Source organism: Morone saxatilis, unplaced genomic scaffold (assembly GCF_004916995.1).
Source record: "Morone saxatilis isolate NCDOM2014 unplaced genomic scaffold, NCSU_SB_2.0 Contig21, whole genome shotgun sequence".
NCBI classification, from domain to species: Eukaryota; Metazoa; Chordata; class Actinopteri; family Moronidae; genus Morone; species Morone saxatilis.
This window is the reverse complement of record NW_023339774.1, coordinates 16,126,915-16,140,856: the sequence shown is the minus strand read 5'-3', so window position 1 is coordinate 16,140,856 and position 13,942 is coordinate 16,126,915. Positions and strand designations below refer to the sequence as shown.

Sequence of the window (13,942 nt, the reverse complement as noted above, 5' to 3'; positions counted from 1 at the left end):
GTGTGTGCGTGTGCGTGCGTGCATACCTGTGGGCTGGGGGTGACGTGTGTCAGGTACAGTAAATTGTTTTTCCGAGGAGACAGATATGGATACATCACTGTGAGGTCAAGGGGCGGAGTCACCATATCACCTGACTTCTCCACCTGAAGAGATGTGAGATGGACAGAGTGAAATAGAGAAAAGGAAGGTTTAGCCTTCATTTACCAAACATCTGCATGCAGCTGTATACTCTGTTTATATTAACAGATCACCAGATATGATCTCTGACGGCAGATATTACCGTATAGCTGATGTTGATCTCCTCGCCAATCATCTTGGTGTCATTGAATACACTGGAGAATACTTCACCCTCTTTTACTACAATGTGTTGATCCACAGGCCACCTAGAAGATGTATTTTTTTTAAAAAGTTCAGTCAGAGACAGATGTATATATCAAATATATAAAAAAGATACATACAAAATACAAAAGATAATCTCTCTGCTGCCTCGATTTTGATCCTTTTCTTTTTTCTTCCTACGCTGTGATACCGTAACGTTACAAAAGTGCAATGCTAAATAGGTGGAGTATACTTCTGAGGGTATATAATCCATTCCTAATAACTGTATTAAACCTGCATTGATTGATTTTCTGGCCACTTGGTGAGACAGAAGTTGTAAACACAAAACTGACATGTAAAGCATGTGTAGCAAACAGCCGCCTGTTTACACATGCAGCATGTACGGAGCAACATTACTGTTAATTTTGGAGTCGTGTCAGTATCCAGCTGATGAATGTTCAATATTTGCTCTCTACCAACTCTGGATAAAATATCTGGATCTTTAGCTGTTTGGTACTGAGCGGGGCTGCACAATTAATTGAAATATTATTGAAATTGCAATATGGCCAAGTGCAATATGTAAATCACAGAAGATGCAATTTTCTTTATAACGGTAAACACTAGGAAGTACTGTAGTGCGAGTGGGATTCCCTGGCCTAAAAATCTTGTTCTCCAGATTTAAGAAAACATTTGTTTGGTACAAAACAATCATGATTTCAATAGTTTAATGCAATATTCTGTCATAAATTCTGTCAAAATAATTGCAATGTGATGTTTTTGCCATATCGTGCAGTCCTAGTACTAAGCCGGTAGTTTAAGCTGAGAACAACACTGATTAGAGCACTGAGAGTGAACTAAAACAGTAGAGTTACGGGCTGTAAAACCAATAACAATACACTGAAAGATGCTAATAATGCCTACATCCCATTTACATGAATAGAACAAGGCTGTCATTAATGTCACCTGTGCTTTTCCTGCAATGACAAGTCAAAACATCTACCATTAAAGCACTATCAAGATCAATGTGGCAGAGAAGCTACTCACACTGAGAATATTAGTCCAGCCTCATACTTCACAGGGATGGAGATATACACCCTGTTGTCATGCATGGTAGAAGAGAGCTCTTCACTGTCACTGTGGGAAATTTGAAAAACACATTTGTACAATTCAAAAGGAAATAAAAACTTTTGAATCATTTTAAGGCAAACAGCTTCAAACTGGAAATAAAATATAAAATTCTGTGTTGATTTTCTCACCTTGTAGCTGTCAGGTTGATCTGAATTACCTCCTGAATATGTTTCGGATTGACCTCAAATTTCAGTTTGAACGTTTCCTGTGGATATTAAATCATATCTTTAATTATCAGTAATAACAATGAAATATAAGTAATATATTTTACAGGTAACATGTAGCCTGGAACCTGATGTATGCGGAAACGTACCTCTACATTGCTTCCCAAGAAGGGGTATCCAACAGCACACTCCACTTTTGTGTGATCCAGAGTGCAGTCCTTCTCCGGCTGAAAATACAAAATAAAACACATTACACACCTCAAACCACAGACATTAAATGATGCAGACAGAGAAGTTCTAGAAGTCTCACCTCTACTTTAACATAGTTGATGTTCGGTGTGAAGCTGACGATGACTTTAGTGTTGTATGCGTTGTCTTTGCTGTTTCTAATGTCGATGTTCACGTCAATCTTTTCTTTGTTTGCTTTGATCAGCATACTGGGGAAGTAAATGAAGACTGTCATTAATGCTTGGTTGTGATGCACAAATCTCCCCACAAGGGTGCAGTCATGCACTGGAAGGGTTTTGCTACTTACAAGATCGATGTACTGAGCTGTGAGTGACTTCAATATACAACTATAACAAAGTGTCTTAAAACAATACTATATGCACAAAAAGACTTATTGGTTGCTGTAATTGTTCCTGTTGTCCACACAGGCCAAGAAGAGATCCCTACCTAATGTAATTCTTATGTAAGTGATGAGGGAGGAAATCCATAGTCCCCTTTCTGTGCAAGTTCAGATGAAGCTAAGATGAGTCTGTATTAGTCTAAATGAAAAGATATCTTCCAAAGTCACAGTCTTTTTAGTACAAAAATCCCTCTTTGTGGACTGTTTAGCCATTGCAAAGTAGCAAAGAAACATTATCCCGCTTTATTTGGGTAACTTAGACTTCTGGAGCCTCATATTACTTAGAAATCCATTTTTGCACGGAAAGAGGACTCTACATTTTCATCTCATCTCTTAAAATCTTATTATGAAGGAATCTTTGAGGCCTGACAGGAGGAACTATCGCAGCAGCCAGTAAGTCTTTCCATGTACGCATGCCGATAATGTTTAAGGACAGAACAAATATGAACATATGCTTTAATGCTAATTCCACTTACCTTTTTACACTAGGCTCTGCTTTGAGAGAGAGGTCAGCAATGCACTTGTCATCGCTTCCACAGTCCACTAAAGGAATCTACGAGATAGAGAAGCACATTTTCAAGATATAAAGCCTTATTTTAAATCTTAAAGCCCCCCTCCAGTCAAAAACATATTGTTTCTCTGTGTTCTCAGAGTTTAAGATGCACATGTGCGAGCATGAATTTTTTTGTCACATCAGAGCTAGCTTGGAGGCCAATCGTGGTCCAATATGCAGCTTGCAAATTACTCCACATAAAGACAACGACAATGGACAGTGACATAGGGACACGTTGTGTGCAGCAGTTGTGTTAAAATGTTAAATATGTCTGACTGATGACTGGCTTGGTCTCACTGTAACACTGAAGGCTACAGTTTGTGGTGCTGTTGAACTGTATTGCAATATACTGACACATGTTTCTATTATTTTGTCTACCCCATTTATCAATTATCATGGAGTGATGCATATTTGTTTACTAATAGAATCCCTAGATGTAATTTAAATAATTTTCAACCAGTTAATTTAAGTGTTTGGGTGTAAAAACAATATCAGACACAAATTATTACTCAAAGCAGAATATCTTCACATGCATTAAACAACAAGAAGATATTTTTAAAATCCTGGAACAACAATAAGATCTTCAGAAGCCCCTCAACAAAAAGGAGCAGAGTAAAAACAGGCTACTGTTGGTGTGCATTTGTTTGTACCACTGACTTCAAGGGTGCATTCAGATGACCTTAATTTCCTTTTGCCTTTCCCCCCAGAGTGTTTTAGGGTCACGGTTCCCATTCTCAGTGCTCTCCCACCGGACTATTAAGATCAACATTGTCTGTTCTCCCAAGAAAGGACAAGAGTAAGGAATATCATATGCAGCACAATGTCAAAAGAAACACTGAAGCTTCCGTTTGATGACTTCCTCCTTTCTGTGTGTGTGTGTCCCCTGTCTTCCTTTCGATAACAATAACAGGAGAGTTCCTAACAGCGCTTCCTCACTTCTGTGTGTAAGTGAAGCATGCATTGCTGCTATGACTTTATGAGGGAGGATTACAACTGTGTATTTCACATAGGCTTTAATTGCATTCTTGTCATATGTTGAAGCTGAATGTAATATTCCCCCTCTTTATCTGGACACATCACTCATTGCAACAATAATCTGGGAACCCTCTTGTTAGAACAACTATGCATGTGGGAGTGTGGGAAGACTGTTCTGACTGTTGGTGTTGAAACACTAATGCAGTCATGATGAAACACTGAAGGATGGCAGTCAGCTGTTGCAGAAGCTAATTTACTGTAACAGCAGCACTTTTGGAGCCAGACAACAACAACCCACTTCTTACTCTTGGATTATAAAGGCAGACAAATGGAGGATGTTTAAGACGAGGTTCAAATCCTTCCTGTCTGCTGAAACTCCTGCTCACTGTTATTTGGCACTTAATACTGACATAGACTATTGATATAAAATAGCCTTACTGTCTTATTGATGGATCTGGGAAGGCTTTCATCCAGGACGGGGCCTTGGTCCTCATCAGCTTTTCCAAACTCCAAAGACACCATGAGAGGGTCTCGGAAGTCCAACCGGGTCTGTTGAGGAAAAAGTGGAGTGTGATAGAGGCAGGTGAGGTGGAGGAGGAGGAGGAGGGAGGGGAATAAAAGTTGGAGTAGGTTGAAGAGGGTAAGATAAGACTGACATAATGATCCTACACACCCATGATCCACCCACACAGACGTGTTACACTTATTTGGCTGATCAGACCTCTTCTGGAGGCTATGTGGGTGCGTACAGACCATGCTTGATTGCCTTTTTTTTCAAGTCATATTGTTCAGACTTGTAATTACGAGCAAGAGCAACAAAGTAAAAACAAATGTTCACGTCAGGCTTTTCAGCTGTAATTAGGAATTAGGAATTTCAAGCTGTGATGACATCTCTTATTGGTTTGCTTTTTGGGGTTCTCTCTGTGCTTCAGTGTGTTATATTGATTTTCTATGCATTTAAAAGGTCTGTAATGTCAAATCAAATTAGTATGACGTATGAACCTGAAAATGAGAATGGCCTCTAGCACTGTAAAAAATGTGTTTGTATTACTGTGTTGTGTAGCCTGCATGGCTAAAATCCATCCATCCAAAGGTCTAATCAACCACATTAACTAGGAGAGCCTGCGTGGGCGTGCACAGCCTTTAAATTATTGAAACATGAAGAAACCATTTGGAAGAGCTGCTTCACATTGTGGTATGGCATGTACTGTATACACAGTAAGTCATAAATATAGGTCTTTCTTGAACTTGTGCCAAATGTTGATTAAAACAGAGAAAGAGTGTAATTTGAGGAACACGTCATCATCGCTGCATCTTTAGTTGGGCACATCACTGACTGGAGTCAGTAAAGATTGTGTCTGTTCCTTAAAACATGTTAAAGAATGATCATACTGTACATAATGTCTACCACTTAAAGAAAAGTGCATTGTGGTCAGCAGGCAGCTATGTTGCCTATTGATTTTTTCCCCCTCCATTTAGCCAGCCCCGGTTACTTTTTCTCCTTACACATGTTTGTACTCTGCAGTGAATACAGTAAACCAATGCTATTGTTCCAAGACAGAAACTGAAGTGAACCAGGCAATGGAAGTTTTAAATGTAGCAGTTAGGAACTAATTTATTTTTAATCTGTGGTTTTTCCATACTGGTTTGGAGCCTGATGCTGTGTGACTTAAAACAAACTGGAGGCATTACTTCAGCGAGTATTGAACACTTTTGGTTCGTAGAGTTGTTCAAATCTGTTCAGATTTTGGTCCATTTTGAACCCAGGTAAAATAGATGTGTGTCTGGTACAAACTCTCTGACCCTTGTAGACCTCTGCCCTGGACTGTGTAGGACGTTTCTGCACTAACTGGCACACTAGAACAGAGCAGGTATTCATTCTCGGCACACACAGCAACAACAGCTGTTTTCACTGATTAGTTCCTCTGTCTCTCGCCTAGGGGCAGCTAATCAGAGAAATCCATTGCTGCAGTGAATGGCTGGAATGAGAAACTATGGCTTTAAATGTCACATTGCTGGAGACCGCTTAGGTTTACAGTAGGAAGTTGTAACGTACAAAGGCTGAACAGTGATGAACAGTCTGCCGTGTGCTTGTTGGGCCACTTGTTGAAATCTTTCTTGACCTGTAATGTCACTTTGTCACGTTCTCAAAACACCTAATTCACTCTCATTCTCTCTTTCTTTTTTCTCATTCTCCCTCCAACTCTCCGAGTGCCTGCAGATAATTTATCACTCGGAGCAGCACGGGGCTGTACTCGGCATGCTTTGATCAGGACGGATCTGTTTCGTGTTAAAACCAAGGTCTTCCTGCTCTGCATAAGACTTCTCACAGCTTTGTCCTGTCTTCTTTCTGGCACCAAACACCATTTACATGTTCCAGCAAGCCTAGAATATAACTTTCATGAATGAATGTCACAGAAATTGAAGGAATCCAGTTGATCTGAATGCTGCGTCATGTGGACACAAGGCTTTTGGGGTGGATTTCTTCACAGGTAAGAGACCATAAATAACCCCATGTGTACATCATGAAGATCAGAGTACTTGCCGACATCATGAATTTCTCTGGCACACATTTACTCTCTCTGTCTTTGATGGTCAAGTTCCTGGTAATCCTACGATCACTTTTATCGTCCAAGTCAATAAATGAAGCCCTGGCTTGTGCACGCAGAGCATCCAGAGTGAGATCGTAGCGGATCACTGCGGGGCACAAAATGTGAGAGAGAAAACATGGAGCAATAAAAGACAACAAATTTGACAGTGAGGATGCAGAGGATTGAATGAATGAATCAACACGGGATGCTGAATGGCTCACCTGCATCAGACTTTGAGTCCGGCTGGTCAGATTTGATAACGTAGCTGAAACACACCTCCGTTGTCACACACACAGATTTGCGTCCACCATGTTCACACTCATACTGAGTCTGCTGCAGGTTGATTTTAACAGGGTCAAAAGTCATGTTGGCACGGAGCTCTGCAACATCTCTGGACCTGGTGAAATGGAACAAACATTCCAGCTTCTAGAAAACTGTTTATGTGTGCTGATCTGTGCGCATGCATCTATTATCTCAAAGGAAGGAACAAGAAACGGATGCATCTTGAGCTTAAAACTTGGCCTCAATTCTCACTATCCAACAGTTGAGCTTTCTAAAACACAGCACAGTCCAGGAAGAGCAGCCGCCTGCTGCCAAATCCTATTTAAACTCTAAGCCACTTGGGAGATGGAGTTTTCACACAGCTTAGCTGAGCCTCTGCCAGCAGAAACTGTGGGAGAAGGTCTGCCTGGGAAGTTAAATCATGGTGTGGGCTGATGTTTGTGGGTTGAAGTCTGTAGGCTAGTCTCCAACAGCGAATTATGTAGCCAGTTTTAACAGAGAGATCATTAGGATGTTGTTGGTCTCTAGCCTACAAGCCCAGTGGGACATGCGCAGCTGTCTAAACTCGAGTGAGACAATGCCAAACGGACATGAAGGAATATGTCTCCAGGATGCAGGCACTGCTGCTGGTAATAATTCAAGAGGAATGTGTAGTTTTAGGAGTGAATGTTTATATGTGAGGATGGGCCATGTCTCACCAGAATAGTGAAGCCCCTCCCAGACCTCCTATGGTAACATCAGTGATTCCATCTCCATTTAGATCCATGACTCCATGTATGGACTGACCAAAGAATTTCACCTTTTCACCATCCCCACCTGCAGGGATACGCTAAAGAGACACAGAAACAACTAGACTGCATTAAAGGAAAATTCTAGTTTATTTCAACATGACATATTTTCCATAAATGTGGCTACTGTGGCTCCTTGGGTCATGCTAACTTTGCACTTGTCAACTCTACTGTAGGACCCATACAGCTTTCCAAATAAACATGGATGCTTGTCTCACTGACATCTGACCAAGAGTAAACACAGAAAGTAGCCACCTGTAATAGCCATTAGGGCTACCTCCATAGGGATCTACACTGGGGCCAACTTGTCAGTTGACCTAATCGCCCGGATACCCTTTATTGACTTTCACTGCAGTTATTCCATTAATTATTAAGAAGATGATCACAAGTAATTTCACTTTGAAGGCTGACCAAGTACACAGACTGCACTCACTGCTCTCCACAGTTGACTCAGGATGAAAACGCTACCAAGAGTGGGACCTGATGATGTCAGATTTGGAAAAGCTAGATGTGTCCATGGGTGAGAGTCTCCCAGTTGTCATAACAAATCAACATTGTCATTCTGGAGAGTGTGTTTCACCTCCCCAAAACACCTCTTCCCCAAGACAAGACCAAGTCTGGCTAGACTAAACTGTCAGCTCTCAATACAGTAAAAAAAATTGTTAGCAACTGGTTATACGTTTTCCTTTAAGTTAGCAGAGAGAGATAGTAGATCCACATGGCTATTTTCTGTGTTTACTATTGGTCAGACTCTGGCATGATTTATGTAAAAGTCCTTTTTATGGCGTATGCAAAGTTAACCCAACCCATAGAGCCACAATGTTCACATTTATTGGAAATACACTAGGTTGAACTATACCAGAATTTAAAATTTAATCCAAACAATCACAGATATTTTGTTATTAACGGTTTAGTGAGTGACACTGGAACTCACCTGTACGTATTTCTCTTTCAGTGTTGTCTTATCTCCATGATAGATGTAGACGGCCCCTCTGTGGTCGTTCTCAAAAGGTGCACCGATCGCCACATCATTAAACCCGTCAAGGTTGAGATCTAATACAGCTGCAATGGCTGTACCAAACCGGGCACCGCAGGGTTCATTTTTTATAGTGCAGCTGGCTGAGTGGGCAATACAACAGGACTGATTGACAGGCTTTAAAGTAAACTCGTGGTCAAACCGGCCATCCTGGTCATGGAGCAAAGAGACAAAACAAGGACACAAGGACAAAAGAAAGTTACTGGGTGCACCATCACAATCTTCTCAGTGTAAATTTCTGCAGAATCTGACACAAGCTCTATCAATCAAAGACACACACAAACACACCAAATTGTTAATTTTCAATCTTCTGTACCTGGTTGAGTTTGTAGACGTAGACTTGTCCCTGCTCGTCTCTCTCTGCGCCCATGTACATCGGAGCTCCGACCAAGAGGAGATCCGTGTAGGAATCCCTGTCCACATCAACAGTCTGCAGGACACTGCCAAAGTAGGAACCAATCTGCAGAGAGGAGTCAGAAATCTGTCAGTGTTGACTCTTTAATCGCTGAACTCGCTGAAGCATACGTTTTCTCTCATCTGCTTCTGACCTCTATAGAAAGTTTTCAGAGCAACATCATCCGTGAGATGCAGAGGAGGTAAAAAAAAAACAGCTTTTGAGAGCTTATGGGTAGATCAACATTAAAAGTCCTTTTTGTGTCTTAAAATGCATAAATCACAAAAGTAAATGGGTGGAAGATTATCTCAAGAGGGATACATGCCTGTTGGCTCAGAGAGCAGAATTAGCTCCAGCCATCTGGTCAGAGCCCTGGATTTAATATGGTGCAAAATAATGGGAAGTGGTGGATTTAGTGGTAGTTTTACACAGAACCTGGTGAGAAGGAAATGTAAATTTTTGGCTGGCTGTTTAATGAATTGCGTGAAAGTTTGTCGGGCTCTGTGATCAATGCTTTGGTAATGAGAAAACACAACAGAATATTTTGCACCTCAGGGCCACAAATGTTCTCTCTGTGCTGCTGTAATGTGAATTTTCCGGTGAGGTGATCAATAGTCTTATCTTATTAACTCTATCAACAAGTGCAATATCAGACACAGAGTTATCTTAGAATATGAACAGAATCCTAAAGTATCTTCTTTCAGTTTTTCAGACCAATTAACACCTTCTCTATAAAAATACACTGAGAAAACACACTGAGGAATTCACCTGTTCTCCTTTCAGTATCTGTGTGACAACTATTTCGTTCGTTTCATTCATATGATAGATAACAACCCGGCCTGTGTGGTTGTACCGCGGTGCTCCAGTGATGTACAGCTCTCCTTTTGGGGTGGATGCTGACTGGACATCATAGCCTGAAGAGACATCAGCACACACAATACTGTATTAAATCCAAAGCATACATAAGCAGGCATCATCAGGGGAGTGTCATGCAGTGTGAGCACTTCACAACGTCATGACAAAAACACACTATGGCTTTCTTTGTGGGATATTTTTAAATGCTTCCTCAGACAGCTGTTTACATCACACTGTGTGGAGGAAACTATAAAACACTGCTGGAATCTGGAAGACACACACACACACACAAAGGGTATGTCGTCAGACCTTTAGGTATGAGAATGTGCCAACAGCTGAGTTTACAGTTCGCAAGCCTGGACCCACTAGTGGTCCTTCTAATGACATGTTGATTAAATAACTTGATATTAAGATGCTGTGGTTGCTCTACGAGCCATAAAAGGCAGCGGGATGGAGAGAAGGGCCTGTGTGTATTATTTATGTGACAGACAGAGAGAGGCATCTGCTGTCAAAGTTAGACAAATCACACATCTTGCTCCTCCCTCCAACAACGAAACTCTATATTTATTCTGCAGCTGTAAAATTTCACTTAATCTCTTGAACGATCTACTTCATCTCTCTCTCTCTGTGTTTAACACAAAAGCACTTAGCTCAGACAGAGTTGTTCACGCAAGTGTAAAAACTGCTTCACTACTACTAACAGTTGTATGTTTCTGGGCCCTGTTTGTGTTTCCCTATAACATAAACTGTTATTAACTAAATAAGCAACCATCAAAATAAAAAATAAAAATCTTAAGGTATTTTTTAAGGCATTATCAGTTTATTAAGAGGTAATTAACACTCAAAGGCACAACTAGTTTACAGCCTGGTTAAAAAAAACATATAACACATTTTTTTATATTATATCAAGGCTTAAAGTTACGCATAATTAAGGAAGTGGCTGCTTTGAGTGACAGGTGGGTGCCGTCGCCAGTGGCTGGTTTCAGCAATCAGGCTTAATTCAGCTGTTCAGCTCACCCACGCTGCACATCTTTGCCCATTTTTGGATTAGCCAGGAGTTGGCAAAGGCAGGACAGAGGAAACAGTGCATATCATTCGCAGACACTCTGCCTTGCTGCTGGTTTGTTCTTTTTTAAGTTACTCTTTAAAACAACACCAATTAATACTCTTTCAATTATGAATATTTAGTCCATTAAGGTTTAATATTTGTGAATACGCCTTTATGTCTATGGGCTGAGTGGGATTAACTGAAGAAACAATGTGGAAGCTGGAAGCTAGAAAACCTAAAAAATACCCTAAAATATGTTTTCAGGGCCTTTAAGACATTACAAGTCAACTCACCAAGGTACCCAGCAAGTCCTTCATATCCAGCCTCGATCTTTGGGTCATAGAACTGGGTGTTCTTTGGAATGATTGTTTCTCCAGTAGTATGCATTACCACTGTCCCGTTCCAGTCATATGCTCCCACTGCTCCCAGTAACACGCCTTTCTACAGGAGACAAAGCACATATCAGGAACATATTTTATACATTCACACTAAAACACTGCCAATACAGATTCAAATAACTGGATTAGATCAGATATCTGGGAGTGAGAATGGTGAAGATATAGAGTCTATATGTGGAGGCAAAGAGACTACAAAAATAGAAAATAGGAAATATTGTGGAAATGGAAGCAAGATGTACAGTGGAGATCATTTTAGATTTTCTTTTCCTTTTGGTGGTTTAATTTATAAAAATTAATTTTTTTTGTTAAACACAGATTTGTTCTTGTTGTTGTTGTTGTTCAAATAAATGTAGTGGAGTTGAGGTATAAGTATAAAGTTGCATTAAATGGAAAGTTTCTGAAAATTGTACTTGAGTAAATGTCCTTTTATCTTAAATCTAAATAACCCAATAGTGTAAATAGTGCTGAATAGTTTAATCACTTGACAGAAACTTTTGCAATTTTAATAATCAATTAATCTTAAGTAAAAATGACAAACATTTTATGTTTCTTTGTTTTATATCTTGGTAAATTAAATAACTTTAGGTTTTGGAAAAAATAAGCAATCTGAGGACATTTGGGAAATTGTTATTATATGTTATTTTATGGACTAAATGACAAATTATTTCAAAACTGAAGGAAAAAAAATCAACAGATAAATTGAAAATGTAACATAATATTTTGCTGCAGCTGTATAGACCCATAAAATATATAGACGCGGGTCAATAAATCTTTATTTGTCTGCAGGAAACAGAGTTATCTAATAGGAAGGGGAGGGGTCACACAGGACATAACATGTATCATTACTCATGTAATAGAAATTGTACCACACTCACAATGAACTGCATCAAGAGGCTCTTTCCCTCTGCTGACCATTAAGCGAGGCCTCACGTGTTTAGCACACAGTGGAACAACTCAGCGTGGTTGTGACTGGTTTTGTTAAGTTGAATGAGCCACTACATCCACAGAGACGGTGCGCACAGTGATCGAGGAGGTGATAAACGTGAGTCAGGAAGAGAGAGACACGTAAGAGGGGAGCCTGTTGTGTTTTTAAATAGACATAGGAAATACCTAATGAATGAATTCAAGAGGCGTGTGAAGAGGCAAAAACAAGCATGTTGTTTTTACCGTAGTGAACAAACACCTGATTCAACTCCCTCACTGTCTCTCGTGCTGTACGAGCCTCGTGTTTGCCTTTTCCATCTCTTACTTTCTCTCTGTTTCTCGCACAGTCTCGTGCAATCAGACCAAACACGGTCAGTCTGAAGTCTACAGCAGTGCGAGTAAAGAAGACAAAGAGCGTCTGTGTCTAGAAACTTCTACTGACCGAGGTGAATCACCAAAGGGTTGAAGATGCACCAGAGATAACACTGTGGCATTGTGTCCGGACGGGTTCATTAGTTGAGCACACAACCATGCCCACACATACTTGCACGCAAGCACATAAAATAAACGCCTTCGGACATGTAAACCTCGCTGTGATCTAAAGATACGATACATTTCCATTACAAATATGGTATTTGTGTATTCCTCTGAGATAAATAATTTGATTTAGACTTACTTTAGAAGTGTGTGCACTAAATCCAGCCTGGGACATCTCCATTCCGAAGGAGGTGGTGAAGTTTCCAGTCGTAGCTGAGGAAGGAAAAGTTCATTTTAACCATTTTTCATATAAATAAACAAAAAGTACATAATGAAATGTTGTTAGTATCTTTTTTTATACGTTTTTTGACAGGACAGCCCAAGATAGATAGGAAAGTGGGACAGTATAAGTGTATTTCTTTAAAAGTAAAGAATGATTTTAAGTGTGATCTGAAGAGGCTTTGTTTAATAGCACTGTGAATAGAAACACTCCAGTTACTTAAGCCCTTTAAAACAGTGGTTCTCAACCTGAAGTCCAGTGACCTCCAGGGGTCCTCGAGGGGGTTCCAGGAGGTCCCCGGAAAAATAAGGAATATTTTAATTTAAGTTGAGAGAACATACTGTCTAACAGCTATTTCGTTCATCGGTTTCACATTCTCCATGTTAATCTGCCAATCTGCACTTTAGACAGTTATGGAATAACTAAATCTGATGAGACGAGGATCCCTGAGGCTACTATAAATACAGGAGCACACCCTGATGTGTGCCAATTTGGCGGACCGTGACACCAAAAATGTCGCTGAAATGTTTTTAGAGTAATTCATAATATCAGATAATTCCCCTGTTAGTTAAGTGATGTTTTTTAAATACATCCACTACAGAACTATAGGCAGTCTGTGTGCTAAGCTAGCTTCCGAACCAATCTTCTCACCTAACTTTCTGCAAGAAAGCTAATAAGAGTATTTCCCAAACCTCTTTCTTTAAAGCTGTTGGGTTAATTAGGACTAAGGTTGGTCAACAGGTAGAATACTGCCAGAAAGCATATGTGTTTATGTGTGTCAGATACCTTCCAAAGCAAAGATCTTGCTTCCCAAAGCGTCCACAATAGTTAACAACGCAACCTCATCAGACACGTTGAAGAAGTGGTCTTGTAACGGTGTAGTGGAGATGGATTCAATCTCCTTGATAAACTTCTGCACTTCTTCCGAAGTTTTGTTCTGACGACCGTAGTCTCCCAGAACCTGGAAAAAACAATAAATTATCTTAACAAAATGTGAGTGAGTTACTAAATGATTAATTCTGATGATGCTTAAACAATTCAGTTCAGTACACACTCTCTTGATTTCATTTTAATTGTGTTTCTATTTAAATAAATGATCAAAT

General features: G+C 40.0%; 1 protein-coding gene across 1 annotated transcript in view; it reads right to left on the bottom strand.

The window, feature by feature from the left end:
* Positions 1-13,942, bottom strand: part of itga1 (integrin, alpha 1) — a 49,328-nt gene that overhangs the window by 4,686 nt on the left and 30,700 nt on the right. Inside the window, exons 9-25 of the mRNA XM_035667607.1 lie at positions 13,626-13,800; positions 12,759-12,832; positions 11,054-11,201; positions 9,626-9,771; positions 8,780-8,923; positions 8,362-8,613; positions 7,338-7,468; positions 6,579-6,754; positions 6,312-6,463; positions 4,205-4,315; positions 2,715-2,791; positions 1,921-2,047; positions 1,760-1,837; positions 1,575-1,651; positions 1,363-1,452; positions 281-383; positions 27-143 (exon numbers count right to left, since the gene is read on the bottom strand). Of these exons, the coding sequence (XP_035523500.1) occupies positions 27-143; positions 281-383; positions 1,363-1,452; positions 1,575-1,651; positions 1,760-1,837; positions 1,921-2,047; positions 2,715-2,791; positions 4,205-4,315; positions 6,312-6,463; positions 6,579-6,754; positions 7,338-7,468; positions 8,362-8,613; positions 8,780-8,923; positions 9,626-9,771; positions 11,054-11,201; positions 12,759-12,832; positions 13,626-13,800 (2,178 nt within the window). The remainder of the gene's footprint in view (positions 1-26; positions 144-280; positions 384-1,362; positions 1,453-1,574; positions 1,652-1,759; positions 1,838-1,920; positions 2,048-2,714; positions 2,792-4,204; positions 4,316-6,311; positions 6,464-6,578; positions 6,755-7,337; positions 7,469-8,361; positions 8,614-8,779; positions 8,924-9,625; positions 9,772-11,053; positions 11,202-12,758; positions 12,833-13,625; positions 13,801-13,942) is intronic.